The 14,815-nt window shown below is 39.2% G+C and overlaps 1 protein-coding gene across 1 annotated transcript; it reads right to left on the reverse strand.

Annotated features, from left to right (window-relative positions):
* Nucleotides 1–1,613: 1,613 nt before the first annotated feature.
* LOC144647610 (SMC5-SMC6 complex localization factor protein 1-like) lies at nucleotides 1,614–14,786 on the reverse strand. The gene is made up of 12 exons (XM_078507392.1): nucleotides 14,621–14,786; nucleotides 13,735–13,813; nucleotides 12,870–13,101; nucleotides 11,502–11,679; nucleotides 10,788–11,276; nucleotides 10,197–10,277; nucleotides 9,313–9,477; nucleotides 6,043–6,218; nucleotides 5,609–5,692; nucleotides 4,278–4,440; nucleotides 2,316–2,639; nucleotides 1,614–1,739 (listed from the first exon to the last, which is right to left on the reverse strand). Exons 1-12 carry the CDS (start codon nucleotides 14,750–14,752, stop codon nucleotides 1,614–1,616), a joined length of 2,229 nt encoding a protein of 742 aa, XP_078363518.1. The 5' UTR covers nucleotides 14,753–14,786.
* Between the last annotated feature and the right edge of the window lie 29 nt (nucleotides 14,787–14,815).

Genomic DNA, 14,815 nt, shown 5'->3' on the forward strand with positions numbered 1-14,815 from the left:
ATAGTACACTTGGCAGCTCACTGGTTCTTGCTGGAAAGCAAGACGGCGCTCTGGCATTACTTGATTCATAGCTCCAACTCGTCTGCTTCTGGGTTTCATTTGATCATCTCTCGCCTTCTCTGCTGATTGGTAGCTTGATGCTTTTCTTCTCGGTTTTTGTCGCGTGGTTCATTTTGTTTTGACACTGTTAGTTGTTTGAGGTGTCTGCCACTTGTTCCACTCTTCACTGTGGTTTTTCTTCGTCTTGTTCCAGGATCTGCCAACGCATGGGGTGCTACACTGCCTGTGAATCAACTGCCATCTTCCGCAATCCGTCCTCCACTTCTCTCGGTTTTCTCTTCAACATGGTTTGGACGCGCTACGGACTTTTCGTTGTTACCCTTTTGGCTTGCTGAGGTTTTCGTTGTTGGCCTTGCGGGTTTGTACATGTGAGACTTGACGCTGTGTAGCTCTGTGGAGTGACATCAGTTTTTTCATCTTCTGGGGAAGAGCAACAGAACTAACTTGGTGACCGTGACTGCCGGGTTTGTCGTTCATTAACTGGTGGCAAATGCGTTGAATGCGATTTGAATTACTGAAAGACGAAGGATTTTATAGCCCTTCTTGAACGGAGGATTGGAGGCAACTTTCGGTGGTTCTTGCTCTTCAACAAGAAAGCGTCCATTTCTTCTTTGTAAACTTCACACGACTCTCTCGTCGAAGTGGTTTGATTCGACTATTTTTGGGGTCGTTTTTTTGTACAATTGATGTTCTCTTTCAGTTCTGTCAAGAGATTGTTATTCTAATTGTTTTTCGTGTTCCTATATATTCTCATTTGAACACAAGCACGTCACCTTCTTTGGTGTACGTGTCGCTCTGACGTAACATCGCTCTCAATTGCACCATTATTCGCTAGTCTTTTTCGACGTGAGTCTTGTGTTTTCCTCGGTTACCGCATGGCAGCCAACTGTTTAGCAATTTACGCAAAAATAAACAGAAGCATTTCTTGTAACTAGGCAAGCGACCGAAATTTCACTAATATGTTTTTATACTGACGTCAGAAACATTTCGTTACTTAAGGCGGCGCCTTTTACTTTTACCACATAGCAACCAAATATTTAATAACTTACGCAAGAAAATATACGAAAAATATTTACCGTTACTAACAATCAATCAAAACGTCAGTTATGTTTTGTTATTGACGTCAGTAACTTCTCGTTACTTTGGCTTCGCCTTTTGCTTAAACCCCTGGAAACCAACTATTTAATTTCATAAAAAGAAAAAACATTTACCGTCACCAGGTAACTGATCAATCCTTTAATTGTTCGCTCGATCTGGTTATTAATAAACGGTCGTCTTTTTATTTATTCACTCACTGATCCATCCAACCACCCACCCGCCCGTCCGTCGACCTTTCGTTGATTGGATGGTTTGGATGTTCGTATGTCCTCGTTCGTTCGTTCGTACGTTCGGTCGGTCGGTCTTTGTTCTTTGCTTCGTCGGTCGGTCGGTCGGTTGGTTGGTTGGTTCGGTCGGTCGTCGTTCTTGCTTCGTTGGTTGGTTCGTTCTTTTTTGCGTTCGTCGATGGAGCTAGCCAGTCAGTAGTCATCAGAGGATCAGTCCATCACTGTGTACTACCCAATGATCTGCAGTGGTGTCCCTTTACGCCGCGTGTTTTTTACAGCAGCCGCTTTAACAACAGTGTCTTCAGTGATACTTGTTGTGGTGGCCGCAGGCAACAAAAAGAAATAGCTGGAAACCTTAGAAATAAAAACAATGTGTAACCTTTTATACGGGTAAAGCGCGTTCATTGATTAAGGTTTTGCTGCAGAACATGCTTCAATGTTTGGGCGTAAAAAACAAACACAACGACAAACAAATGGCAAAGAAACAACACCATACACAATACACACACAAACAGCAAAACTATGTTTTTATCATTACTGTTGCAAAGTAAGATTCTGGTTCCTTCCTCTCGCACAGGATCAATGTGGCCTCCCGATACACGAATTCAGTCTTATGAGTGAAAAAGGATAAAGGTACTACAGTATCTACACTGCAACTGCTCCCCTTGACCTCCCCTTGTACGTTGATGGAAAGTGTAACAGAAGCTACTGTTGAATAACTGACTGACTGATTGAAAAATCTGTGCTTCTTTATCTGTACGCACTTCTACATGTAATCTATATTCAAATTGTTTATGGATGACGCCCATATTTAATTTTTTGCCAACATTTTTCAAGTTAGCCGTTCGCAATTTGTTTCAATATTCCTCATTAATTGTGACTTAAGAGGTAACACTTCAAGTAGATAATAAAGATTTTACTAAATCTTACTATTTTCTCAAGTGATAAAGCCTTAGAGTTTACATGACGTCTCTCCAGAGGCACCAATCGATCAACGTAGTTAGCCAGGAGCATGTCAGTAACATGCATTCGAAGCCACGTGGGACTACACGTCTCCAAAAACCGCTTTAGTGTAACCTCGCTTTCATGGAGCCGGCCACAGGCCAGATACAGTTCGGTCACAAAGGTTCGCGAGCGTTCACTCAACCTGGTGGCCAGATCTTCTTCGGTACACTTCATGGAAACGAGGTCACAAAGAATGAAGCATTTAGCTGCCATAGCAACAACACTTTGAAGAGTTTGCAAGGCGGTAATCTGAAGAAACAAAAGTATCAACTTTAGATGCATTTTCCCGGGTGAAACCTGGGTCAACCTTCTTGCCTTGTTATGGTTTAGGAACGTACACACCGACATATTATATTCGCGATAAAATGTTTACGCCAACTGCGAGCTTCGGCCAATTTACTTGTGAAGCTCGACGCCATCGGGATCGTTTTTTTTTATACAAAATTTTTACAAAGAAATCACTGATATCCACACCTAGAGCAGGAAGTTTGGCAAGCTGACACGGATTTTATTCACAATTGCAAACATTTTGGGAAAAAGTAAGAAGATTGCCATTATTTGTCAGACTTCCACGCATTGTACAGTCCCCTATGCAGCTGTTATTAGGGTCGGGGAGGACAGTTGGGTTGGGTCGGGGAGAAGCGTTCAGTGAAGACCCAAATTACGGCTTGAGGAACCCTAGCCGTGATTGAAAATGGAATGATTTTGCTGATAGGTCGGAGATCAAAAGATGGGGCGTGAAGAGGAAAATCTCGTCAGATCTTTTGTAAATAAAACTAAATCTAGATAAAGTTTGGTTGCATACATATGTTCAAACTATAATTTAAGAATTTTTTAACTTAACATTACATACTATACCGTATTCAGACCATCTACACACAGATAAGCAATCCATCTTAACGACAAGCTCTCACGGCTTTGCTTTCTTTCCGATTAATGAGCACTTGTCAGGGGCGGATCCAGGATTTTTCAAAGGGGGGTGGCTGTTTACCAAGATTTTTTTTACTATCTTTTTAAGCTCCAGGTTTTTTATGGGGGTGGGGGATGGGGTATCAGGCTTTTAGACAGGTTTTTGAAAGTGGGAAATCGAAATTATTTCGGGCCTGAGACCCATGTTTCATGGGGCCGTAGGCTCCTTTCCCTAGTGGGGTATGGGGGCATGCCCCCTCAGAAAATCTTGAAAAATTGAAGCCTGTAAGACGTATTTCCCATCTGAGCAGCTTTAAACAACTTTCAATTAAGTTATTAAACCGTTATTTGGCAAAATTATTCTTTCCTCAACTTACCTTGAATTATAATTTGGGACAGAAACTCTAGTTCTTATGAAAGTGATTGAAATTTGAAGTTGACAAGCCACGAACTTACACGAAAGAACAGATATGCGTTGTTTTGCTCCCCCACGTGCGTGGAAATTTTAAGCTCTTGGCAAAGTGGCCAAGGGAATTTTGGTAAGTGAGTTTTTAGAACAGCGGTTTTGCTTGCGAAGAAAACGGTAAGAAAACCGCGTAAAAGATTAATATGAAGAAGAAAATCATGCCAGCAAGGCTAAAACAACTCTTGAAAGGTAAAATGTTTTAAAATTATACACAAATGTTTTGTTACATTAAACACAGAAGTTCGTAAAACAGGCTGTCGAAAATCTCCTATGTTGGAAAAGTGGCCGTCCTTAACTTTGAACAGCCGCCTGGCTAAGGAAGGTGGATGTTAACAAATATGTCAAATTTACTTTAGCTAAAAATATTACCCAGTAACACTTTTTTCACCTTACCCAGTGTCATTGTCCTTATTTTCTATTTTAATGTGTTTATTTTCATTTTTCTGGTGGATCAAGGGGGGTGGCTAGCCACCCAATCCACCCCCCTGGATCCGCCCCTGCTTGTTACTCACCTGAGATGGATCGTCGCGTGATGAACAAGCCGCGCTCCAAGTGACCCTGAACAGCTCACGCAGTCGAGTGTTAAAGGAGATTGATGAAGGTCCCGGCCAAAACATTCGCCACAGCAGTGAATTTTTCAGGCAATTTAATTTTTCTCTAGGAGTGGTTGAAACGCTGTAAAAATAGTGAAAAATTATAAAAGGCTAACAACGGTTGGCATGCAACGATTTCGGCATTATTTCATGTAAGAGGTTCATAAAACTATTAATATTGTTGCGCGCGTATTTCTAAGCTTGGCACCGATTTTAAAACAGCTTTTGCCTTCTAGTTCTTATTACCTTAAGGTTACTATTGTTAGCGGCTACTAATTTTAGCGATTTTAGCGAGTTGGGCAAAAATCGCCAAATTTAGTGCTCGCTAAAATTTGTTTCGGTCAACTTTAATACTTGCTCAATTTAAATACACCCCTCCCACCCCAAAGGGAAACAAAATTAAGCATAGTCGACTTAAAAAATTCTTTTAAAAATAGACGCCGGTAACTTTGTTCTTTCTGTAAATGCAAATGTTCGCTCAATTTCAAGTGAGTTTGTTCGTTTCTGAACATTTATTTCCATCTTAGCTATATGTTCATTAAAAACTGGTTTACACGATATCACTAACTTTTTAATTTTTTCGGAAAATCGCTAAATTAAATAGTCGCTAAATCTTGCTCTAAAAAAATCGCTAAAATTAGTAACCTTAAGGTAGTTCACAGTTAGGATGATCCAGGGTTCGCAATTTATGCTCGCAAACTCGCAAAATGAAATGAAATGTTTTTCCGAGTTTGCGAGCAAAAAAGGAATCCACTAGGAAACATTTGTGGTGAAACATTCGCCATAATCTACTTGCCGCAATCGTTTCTTTTATTTCGTTTCATTCTGTGTTTCCTTTAGTTTTTTTTAATATTTGTATACAGTAGAACCCCGGTAACTCGAACTCTGAAGCGAAACGAAAAACCGTTCGAGTTAGCGGGGTTGTTCGAGTTATCCGAGTTCGAGTTACCGGGGTTCTACTGTAGTTTTCTCTTTCTGTTTGATTTTGTTACAGCTCCAATACCTAACTCTAGACATATAAACCGGTAATTCAAGATTGCATAAACCGGTAGTACAAGATTGCGCAAAGGAATTAGCCCGCTTTGCGGGATTACGACACTTTTACCTCCCACTCTACTCTAGTTGCTTTACAACATCTCGCGATCTTTAAAAAGCAATATATTTATCAATTTATTTAAAAAAAAACTAGTCTTTATTATTTTCACGAAGCTTTGGCTACTGTAAAGAAATTAAGCTACTAAGTGGCATACCAACTACTTGTACATTCGTAGAAATCCTGCTCCAGTAAGGTGGTTACAAACCGAAGTACAAGCAGGCTGTTCTCATCTTTGTTACTGAAAATAAACGAGAAATGTTTTAGACATCATAAAATTATAGACATCATCAGGGGTCCATGTAGAATTGCCGCACACAAGCAAAAATTATTCTTATACTGAGATAACCACAAGTGTTTTAGCCGTTCTGTGTAACACTGGTTAGAGTACTGTATATCGGAAGTTGACGAATTTCCAGTCCAAAAGGGAGTTTATAATTTGAAACTGGAAAATGATGTTTGGAAGACAGTCCTAGGAGAGTGTTTTAACATGATCATAGTAATGTATTGCCACTAAAAGATCCTAGGAAAACACAAGCTATTGTTGCAAAAGGAAACTTCCAGTTGTACTTGCTAATTGGGGACTTTTACCTGCAGATTGTTTTCATAAAGTCCCAACTGTCTCCCTCTTCTGACAAACCACCGTCCCCCGTATACAATCCGAGCGCGGCCTGGTACAGAGAAGGGTTCTCAGATGGTTTGTGTAGGACAAGAAGACGCTGAAGTAACACGAAAGCTTTGATGGCCTGGGCACGAGACGGAGATTTCTGAAACACAAAGAATGAAAGGGTAAAGACATTGTCCGTTGACCAGCTGTTATTTCAAGCCCTGGACTAGAATGCTGTCCGAGGGATCACTGCGGCCTGAAAATGTTGAAACAAGACGCTTAAAGCTTAATGCTTAAAACCGAGCGGTTAATGTTTAACTACCTCATTAGGCAAGTACAGCAAAAACTTTTAAAATACCATTTAATTTATATCGAGTAACACGCAAGTCTGTGGATTGTTTGTCCATGCTTGGACAAATTCCTGCTTAGGCTTTCAAATATTTATTTTTTTCTGAATACTGAATAACCTAGGTATTGAAAACGTTTTGTGTGCAATCTTGAATAAATGAACTCGAACCAGTTAAATGGCAGTACAAATGATCTCCGAACAAAACAAACAAACAATTAGAAAGATTTCGATAAAAACTAAGAAGCGTTTTTAAACATTTTTAAAAATGCATCACACCAAAAAAATGGGAATAAGAACAAGATAAGAAAGCTTTTTAGCTTTCAAACATGCAAGCTCTTCACGTCAATTTTGGGAAGCAGTCACGCAAACGCGAGTTCTTGATTGCGTGGTTCATTGCAGGTCATTTCTCCATCGCCGTTCGGTTCCGACTGAAACTCAAAAACCTTGAATGAAAAACAAAAAAATATATATTTCATATCTCTCGCTTAAAAGAGCGGAGTAACCAGAAAATTACAGTATTGGCTCCTGCTCGAATAAAACAAGTCACATAAATAATAAAAAAAACGAATAAAACGAGTCAAATATCAAGAATAACAGAAAAACTTCTAAACAAAATTACAAAAGAAAATAAAAAGACTAAAAAAGATCACACGTATTAGATAACAGATGCTGTTAAAAATCCCAACTAAATGTGAAAAAAAGATTCAAGATGAGGCAAAGAAACATTTGAATTGCATTAAAAAATTTTGAATCATTAAAAGCTGTGAAAATAGCATGCCGTGTAAAATTTAATTAATTATACGCGCCAAAGGGCAAGTTTTCATTTTTGCCGTCTATTATTTCACATGATGACTTTACCGATTTAAATTCCATTCTAGTTTGAAGAAATTATTTTATTATTACTTTGCATTTTCATTTTGTTTTCTGAGTTCTTGAAAAGTGTGCAAGTAAAGTTTTTACATCAAGAACATAATAAGGTTCTTTTGTTGTGTAAACATTCAATTCGTCTGTGACACACGGCTTTGTCGGCCCAACTGTACACGGATGGAAGTGGACAAAATGGACACAATTCTTGCTAAATGAAAAACATTTTAAAAGTAGAGTCTGGCCCAAAAATGCTTTGGCTACCAGCCGTTTTTAAATGCAGGAGCTTGCTGCAAAAACATTGCGTGACTGATGTAAAAAAGCTTCGACCTGTCGAAACAATCTCCAGTACTCGCTTGAGTCGAACGCTTGAATAAAAACACAAAAATGTATTTTTCACGTTGAACAGAAATCGGGTTATTAGATAAAATTTTAATTTCTCCTGCTGAATAAATATCAAAAGTGCGGGATTTGAATCCTGGCCAAGAAAGTGGCCGAGTGAACTACTACGACAAATAACGCAAATATCTATGTGTATTAAAAACATCACACGGTGCCTCGATCTATAAATAGATGGCGTGTTCGTTTCAAAAGCCTAAAAAGGCAACTAATATCAACGTGAAAAAATGAAAGAAACATGAAAAAAGTTTTAGATGAATCTTTATTCAAGATGGGGTCAGGAAACATTTTAAAAGGCAAAAAGATTTAATAGAAAATTTGAAAACCGTGAAATTTTGCATGCCGTGGTAGAATTTAATTACATGTATTAAATTACCCGCGCAAAGATTTCATTTTCATTTTGCAGACCATTTGTTTTACTTGCTGGCTTTACGGATCCTTTCACAAATACCATCATAGTTCGTAGAAATACTATACATTACCATTTCGTTTACTGAAGTCTTGGGAAGTGTGCAAGTAAAGCTTTTACATCAAGAAACAAAATAAGATTATTTTGCTGTGCAAACATTCAATCCTCTCTGATACGCGACTTTGCCAGTTCAACTGTGCACGGATGAAAATGGACATAATTCTTCCTATTTAATGGAAACATCTTCAAAGTATTCCGGCTCAAAAATGCTCTGGCTACCAGCCGTTTTTTTTTAAGCAGTTATGCGTAAAGCTTGCTGCAAAAACATTGCGTGACTGGCGTAGCGGTTTAGAGCTGTCAAAACAATCACCGGTTTCGCAATCCAAACGCTTGAATAACACAAAAATATATATTTCACGCTTAACAGAAATCAGGGTTTTAGATAAAATTTAAAATAGAAGAGTGATTTAATAGCCGGGTTTAATAGCTCCTGCCGAATCAAAAGTTGCGTGATTTGAATCCTGGCCAAGGAAGCGGCCGAGCGGGTCTGGAACGATTTACCGACACGACAACGACAAAATTCCGGGCGATTTATGAACCGGGCCGGCCCAGTCTCCGCCCGGTTAAAAAACCCCCGCTTCGTTTGTCTCGCTCTTTACTTTGCCAAAGCGCTGTTTTCACCTAAACGTCCTAAAGCAATGGGAACCTCGTATGCAAGTGACAGAAAATGAAAACTTAATGTGAAATTGTCTGTATTATTCCAAAAGTTTTACCGTTACGAGGCTGTCACAACTTCCTTGTCATATTCAATCTGTTCGTTGTTGCTGTTTTTTTTTTCTTCAACTCAACTTATCCGATTTTATATACAAAGAGTGATGTCGCCCATGCACAGATAAAAAAAAACAAGCTAACAAAACCCCCTCAGGCTCTTTTTGGATTTCAGTGACACTTGATGTAGCAACTACAAATACGTTTGGTAATTATTTCTTTGCTTTTGTTTTTGTCAATAGTGAATACGTTTACATTTGTAGTGATCCGAATTCTAAAGTGCGAAAAACTGTTGTAGTTTGCCAGCGCGAGAGACGTTCAACATTCCATATTAAAGACGTAACGCTATGGCGACTCGGTATGTAACAACTTCTGTAGCCTCTTTTGTGGCAAGAAAAATGAAAGCACGGAGTTTCTCAGCTAAAAACAGTGGACTTAAGCCGCGATAAATTTTGTTCAACTTACCAACAGCAGATTGTGTGTGATGGTGTTCAGTAGAGCTGACGGAGGGTACCTCTGTGATGTCAGAAAAGAGCCAATAACACCCAGTACTGTGAACTTGTGGGATTCTTCCAGATAGCCTTCTATTGAATCACCAATGTACCCAGGAAACTCACCACGATCACACACCTACAGAAAAATGTGCAGTGTAATATAACATACTTACATACCATGTAATCTGATTTGAAATTGGCTTGGTGCAAATTACAGTTTTTCAGCAATTTAAGTTTGATTTCTCCAAACACTAAAAAAATCTGTAATTTTTTTCACTGCCTTTGACAAGGATTTACAGGCAATGTAATATTATGGAAAATTTAAACGTATGAGTGAGTGCATGATTTACAGCCAGGACGCGGGAAGGCTTCTTCTGCTGATTTGCTGTAAATGCCCTGTTTACAGCAAACCAGCACTGTAAGTAACAGGAATGGTTCTTTGAGTCGGCAGAAATCTCGCTTCAAATGCTGCTGCTGCTGCTGCTGATGATGATGATAACCTTTATGTAATCAGGATAGGTTTAAAGCTTCAAGTTTGTGGAGTTGTGTCAAATTATTCCAATTTGAAAACAAATTACATAACATTAAATCTCAGCCCAATTCATACTGGTGATGTATAGGAACCTATGAGCAAACAATCAGAGACACTAGAATGATTTTTTTTCAGAGCCACATCTACATTATTAGGATGGCATTTTTTAAAGGTACAGTTTACAGTGTAGGAGGACAATATATTGAGCAGTTCAAGGTTACTCAGGTTAAGCAGTGCAAGGAAACATGCATCAAAACAGTCATCAAAATGATACAACAGATGTGAGCATGTACAGGTGGCAAACTAGCTGGGACAAACTTTACCTTGTTTGTATTTGAGCCACACAAGCTGGATACTGCTCTCCACCTGTCCACACAGCTACTAAGTCCCACCAACTTGTCATCCTAAAATAGGATTAGAGCGAGTTTCATTTGAGTGTTGAAAGTAATTCACATTTGCTCTGGTTCTGCTTTAAGTGACATGGTTAAAAAAAAAAACCCGAGCCACTTTCTCGACTAATCAGAAGTTAAAACAAAAACAAATCGCGACTTCCCAACACACTTTTTATATGTATTTGCATTGAGCTTTGATTGGTTCACTGGATTCTTTGTGTCCTTACTAATAACTTTGGTTTTGGTTAGTTTAACAATGTTTTATAAATTATTCTGGAAAACCTTAAACAACTTATTAAGAAGCATGTTGCTGACAGTGTTGACTTTTAACAGGTTATGTTGTCTGTAAGTAAAATATTAAACTTAACAAATTTTTGCAGCACTAGGTAAATTAGATCTGAGGAGTAACCTTCCCACTTTTCCTCAGGTAAAGGAATAAATTTCCAAGTGTCTGATTGATTGATTTATTGATTGAATTTGTATGTGAATTTGTACATGGATATCAATTAATTATTTTAATACCAGTTTCCGTTTCTTGTTTGGAGATTCTGAAGTACACAAGAGTTCCGAGGATGCCTTTGACCTTTTGGAAGTTACCATAGTACCATTTTCTTTTCCAGTAGAAAATGATGGTTTTGCTTTCTTGGAAGTTAGCAAAGGGTCATTCTCCTTTCCAACACCAGGAGAAGTTGACACAGTGCCATTCTCCCTTCCAATACAGGAGAAAGTATTTGATCTTTTGGAAGTTGATATGCCACTGTCATTTTCCTTTGCCTTTTTGGAAGTTGATATGCCACTGTCATTTGCCTTATTTTTGAAAGTTGATATACTGCTGTCATTTGCCTTTCCAACTCTACACTGAATGCGACCAGTGACCTCTGTGGTAGAACTGCCTAGAACAGGAGTGTTCTTGGACCTACCAACAGTCCTTCGAAGTTTCTCAGTTGTCGGGTTATTGACTGGTGAGCTGTAGGCTGAAATAAGAAATGCCTCAACGGCAGGAGGAGGATCCTAGTGGACAAACAAAAGAACATTGAATAAACATACAAGAAATGTACATGTTTAATATACATGTATGTGCCTACCCACACTTTACTATTTTTAGGGCCAATTAAATTTAAGAAAATAAATGTCTTCTGATCAACGTTTAAAGATTTTCAAGGTACACATAATAACTAAACCTTGCACTGGTCTTTACCTACATGTATATTTTATATAGAAATATTTTTATCCCACCTGAAGTATGAATTCTGGAATGTAATCAGTTGACAGACATTTGACTCCTGCACTCTGAAGAGCTTGCACATCCTTTTCAAGTGCTTTCTCCACAAATACATGTGTGAGCTTGGAAGCAAGGCAGGCAGAGTATGGCGGCTTTCCACTTACAAGGACTGCACAACCTACCTCTAACAACCTAACAATGACAACAAGGGAAATCACACCTATGAACCAGTACTATACATTATCATATTTCAAACATTTCTACATTATGTATGTATGCCAATGACATGGCTGTTCTTGTTTTTTTCTGTCACCAGTGCAGTACAGGTGGAGGAAGTTATAGAAACCTATCTGTTCACTTGGTACTTAATCTCCTAAAGACACAAATAAATGTCTTTTTTTTAGAACTGGACACAAATTATTAGAGTTTTTTGCAATCCACTTTGCTCCTGTATGGGGTTGGGCAAATTGGGTCAGTGTTAAAACTGTATAAAAGCCTTCTTAAGGTAAAGTCTGCTGTCGAGCCAAGTACATGTATCTCATCAGGCCGGAGCTTATCCCGGTTTAAGTAGCATTAAGCCGCTAGGAGTATTTACACTCCCCCCCCCCCCTGGATGGGATGCTAGTCCATCGCAGGGTAACCTCCCAAGCAGTAAATTCGACAGTACCCATTTTTACACCTGGGTGGAGAGAGGCACAATGAGAGTATTAAAAGTGTCTTGCCCAAGAAAACCAAGCAATGCCCCGGCCAGGCCTTGAACACGGACCGCTCGATCCAGAGTCCAGCACACTAACCATCTGGCCACCATGCCTTCCATATAAAAAAGAAAAGAGTCTCTTAACTACATGTATGCAGACCAACTGTATACCGTATTCATTTGATTAAGCGCCCTGGGCGCTTATTAAATTTTTTGACCTTGAGAATGGGTGCTTATTCGAGGTAGGCATTTATTCGAGGCTGGAAGCTTATTAAATTTTCACGATATTCAGCAAATAGTAAGTTTATTTTTGTAACAAAAAAATAAAAAGTAAGACAACGTTAAGGCGTACCAAAGCAGAATTTTTAACTGTTCATTGAAAGTTTCTGTAAAATACTAAAAAACATCGGTCATGGGGGAAGTCTTCTTAAAAGTTCTAAGTCAATTTCAATAATCAATACTCCTCTTGCGCACTTTAGTTTTTTTGTAGGGTGGGGGTTGGATGCTTATTCAAGGCTGGGCGCTTATTAGCTTTTCCTACCCTCAGGGTGGGCGCTTATTCGAGGTGGGTGCTTATTCAAGGTTAGGCGCTTAATCGAATAAATACGGTAAATGGTTTGGAAAACACTGACACGACATCCAACTGGCATTATGCTTTAAAGCAGTTTACATGTAGTAGACATACGTCCTGTATGCTGCTCTTTTCTTGGAATCTGCAACAGCCACCAACGCTTTCCAGCCATCAAATGGTCCCCTGTTTTGTTGCAGAATTCTCCTCCAGCGAGAAGGCGAAGACAGATGAGCAGCAGAAATTCCTTCAGCTGAGCACTGCTCATTCCACTCATATAACTCTTCATCTAACCATTTTCCAGCTTTGAGGCTGTCCTCTATGAACTCTCTCCTTAAAATCCACTTGCCTACAAATAAATGCAGGTTGACACTTCACATTTTGACTCAAGCTGTGAACTTTTCAAAATCACAAAAATTATACAGGAATACTACACACTTTAACTTGATCTGTTTTCATAGACCAAATGGGTCTCACTTTTTATATCTTCTACAGCTTTTTGACATATTTTTTAGAGTTTTGTATGGTACAAGTCCATCCACTCCTGACCATCTCCTCCCCTGGCCTGAGCTGCTGGGGTGTGGATGGTCAAGTCCATCTACTCCTGAGCCTCCTGCAGACCCCTGGACTGCTGGGGAGTGGATGGTCCAAGGACATCCGCTTCTAACCAGCCTCTTTCCCTGAACCGCTGGGAGTAAATGGTCCAAGTCACCTGCTCCTGACCAGCCTTCTCTGTTGGGTCGCTAGGGAGTGGATGGTCAGGAGTGGATGCCCTTGGACCATCACACTCATCCTCTTCGCTCCTGTTAGTGGAGCATAAGGCTGCAAAGCATGTACACTACATGTAACAAATATTTAGGCTACAAGGCTTTTCTGAACATACCTGTACTTGAACTTTCAGTCTTCGGTCTCCCCACCCCCTCCCCCTTTTACAGCTATTCCTGGTACCGGCAAATGTAAAGCTATTCTATAAAGTATTTACCTGATGCACAGCCACAAAGAAACTTTTCACCTCGACTTGGTTTTCCACAGACAACATGTGTGCAGCTCCTTACAAAGTGCTAATTAAAATTAAAAATTATGTTAATTTTATGAACTGCCATGAACCTTTTTTTATTAAATCTATTTTATTAAAAAAAAACACTAAATATGTGACATGCTGACTAATCAGCAAAAAGGAATTATGTTGCACGAGCCTGTGATTATAAAGTCCCTTTTTCCTATCTTGTTTCCTATTTTCTAGCTGCTGTCTCTCCTTCTCACTTCTAGGGTGAGTATAAAGTACGGCCTGCAGGTCTAGTTCAGTCATTGTTTTTTATGTGTTTAAACGTAATCATAAAAGAGAAAAACAATCAATGGAAATCGACACGAAGCACATTTTGATTTCAGGTTAATAAGCTTAAATAATCCATTTCGAGTTTGGTGCAATCAAATTGTATGCCTTTAAATTAAAATTTCTTAGTTGCCGGAATCCCTTTAAAATGATAATCTAGTAGGGTAATCGGATGGAAGGATACAAAATTCGGATCAAACTGCAACGAGAGGCGAAGAGCTCTCACGCACGCTCTCTTTTCAAATCAGTGGTCAAATGTGCGCAATTCGAAATTCGATCAGTCCTTCTCATCTTCATGAGTCGACGAGCGATTTTGCTCGTTTGCAAGGGAAGATGGAAAGATGATTTTAAATCTAGCATTAAGTGCCTTTGATCGCCGCACGTTAGAATGTCGACGGAAGTAGGAGAAAACTTTCGTCGTTTGGTGCGATAATCGTTGGAAGGTGCGAAGCGCGAACGCTAGCTTACTAGCGTGCGCGCTTCGTTCGCAGCATTTAGACTACTTAAATTAATGTTTAGAACTTGCAAAGCTTACAGGTGTCTCGTAGTATGTTCCTCCAAGCTCTTGAATCCACTGAGACAACTTGGTTTTCTCCTCTGTGGTAAATGAAGATAGCAAAAAGTGAAATCGTTTCTTTACAACTCTCTTCTGTGAGAATGCCGCCATGTTGATTACAACAAACTTCCCGCCAAGTGTCGTTTTCCATGGTATATACATGAAGTATATACC

Source organism: Oculina patagonica, chromosome 3 (assembly GCF_052425735.1).
Source record: "Oculina patagonica isolate OP01 chromosome 3, crgOcupat, whole genome shotgun sequence".
Lineage (NCBI taxonomy): Eukaryota > Metazoa > Cnidaria > Anthozoa > Scleractinia > Oculinidae > Oculina > Oculina patagonica.

Excerpts from the sequence above, each read along its gene's own strand:
- LOC144647610 (XM_078507392.1), bottom strand. The coding sequence starts at position 14,752 with ATGGCGGCATTCTCACAGAAGAGAGTTGTAAAGAAACGATTTCACTTT. Across the intron at positions 11,277-11,501 it reads TTCCAGAATTCATACTTCAG|GATCCTCCTCCTGCCGTTGA; the intron begins GTGGGATAAAAA and ends TTTGTCCACTAG. Across the intron at positions 2,640-4,277 it reads CACGCGACGATCCATCTCAG|ATTACCGCCTTGCAAACTCT; the intron begins GTGAGTAACAAG and ends TTGTTTCTTCAG.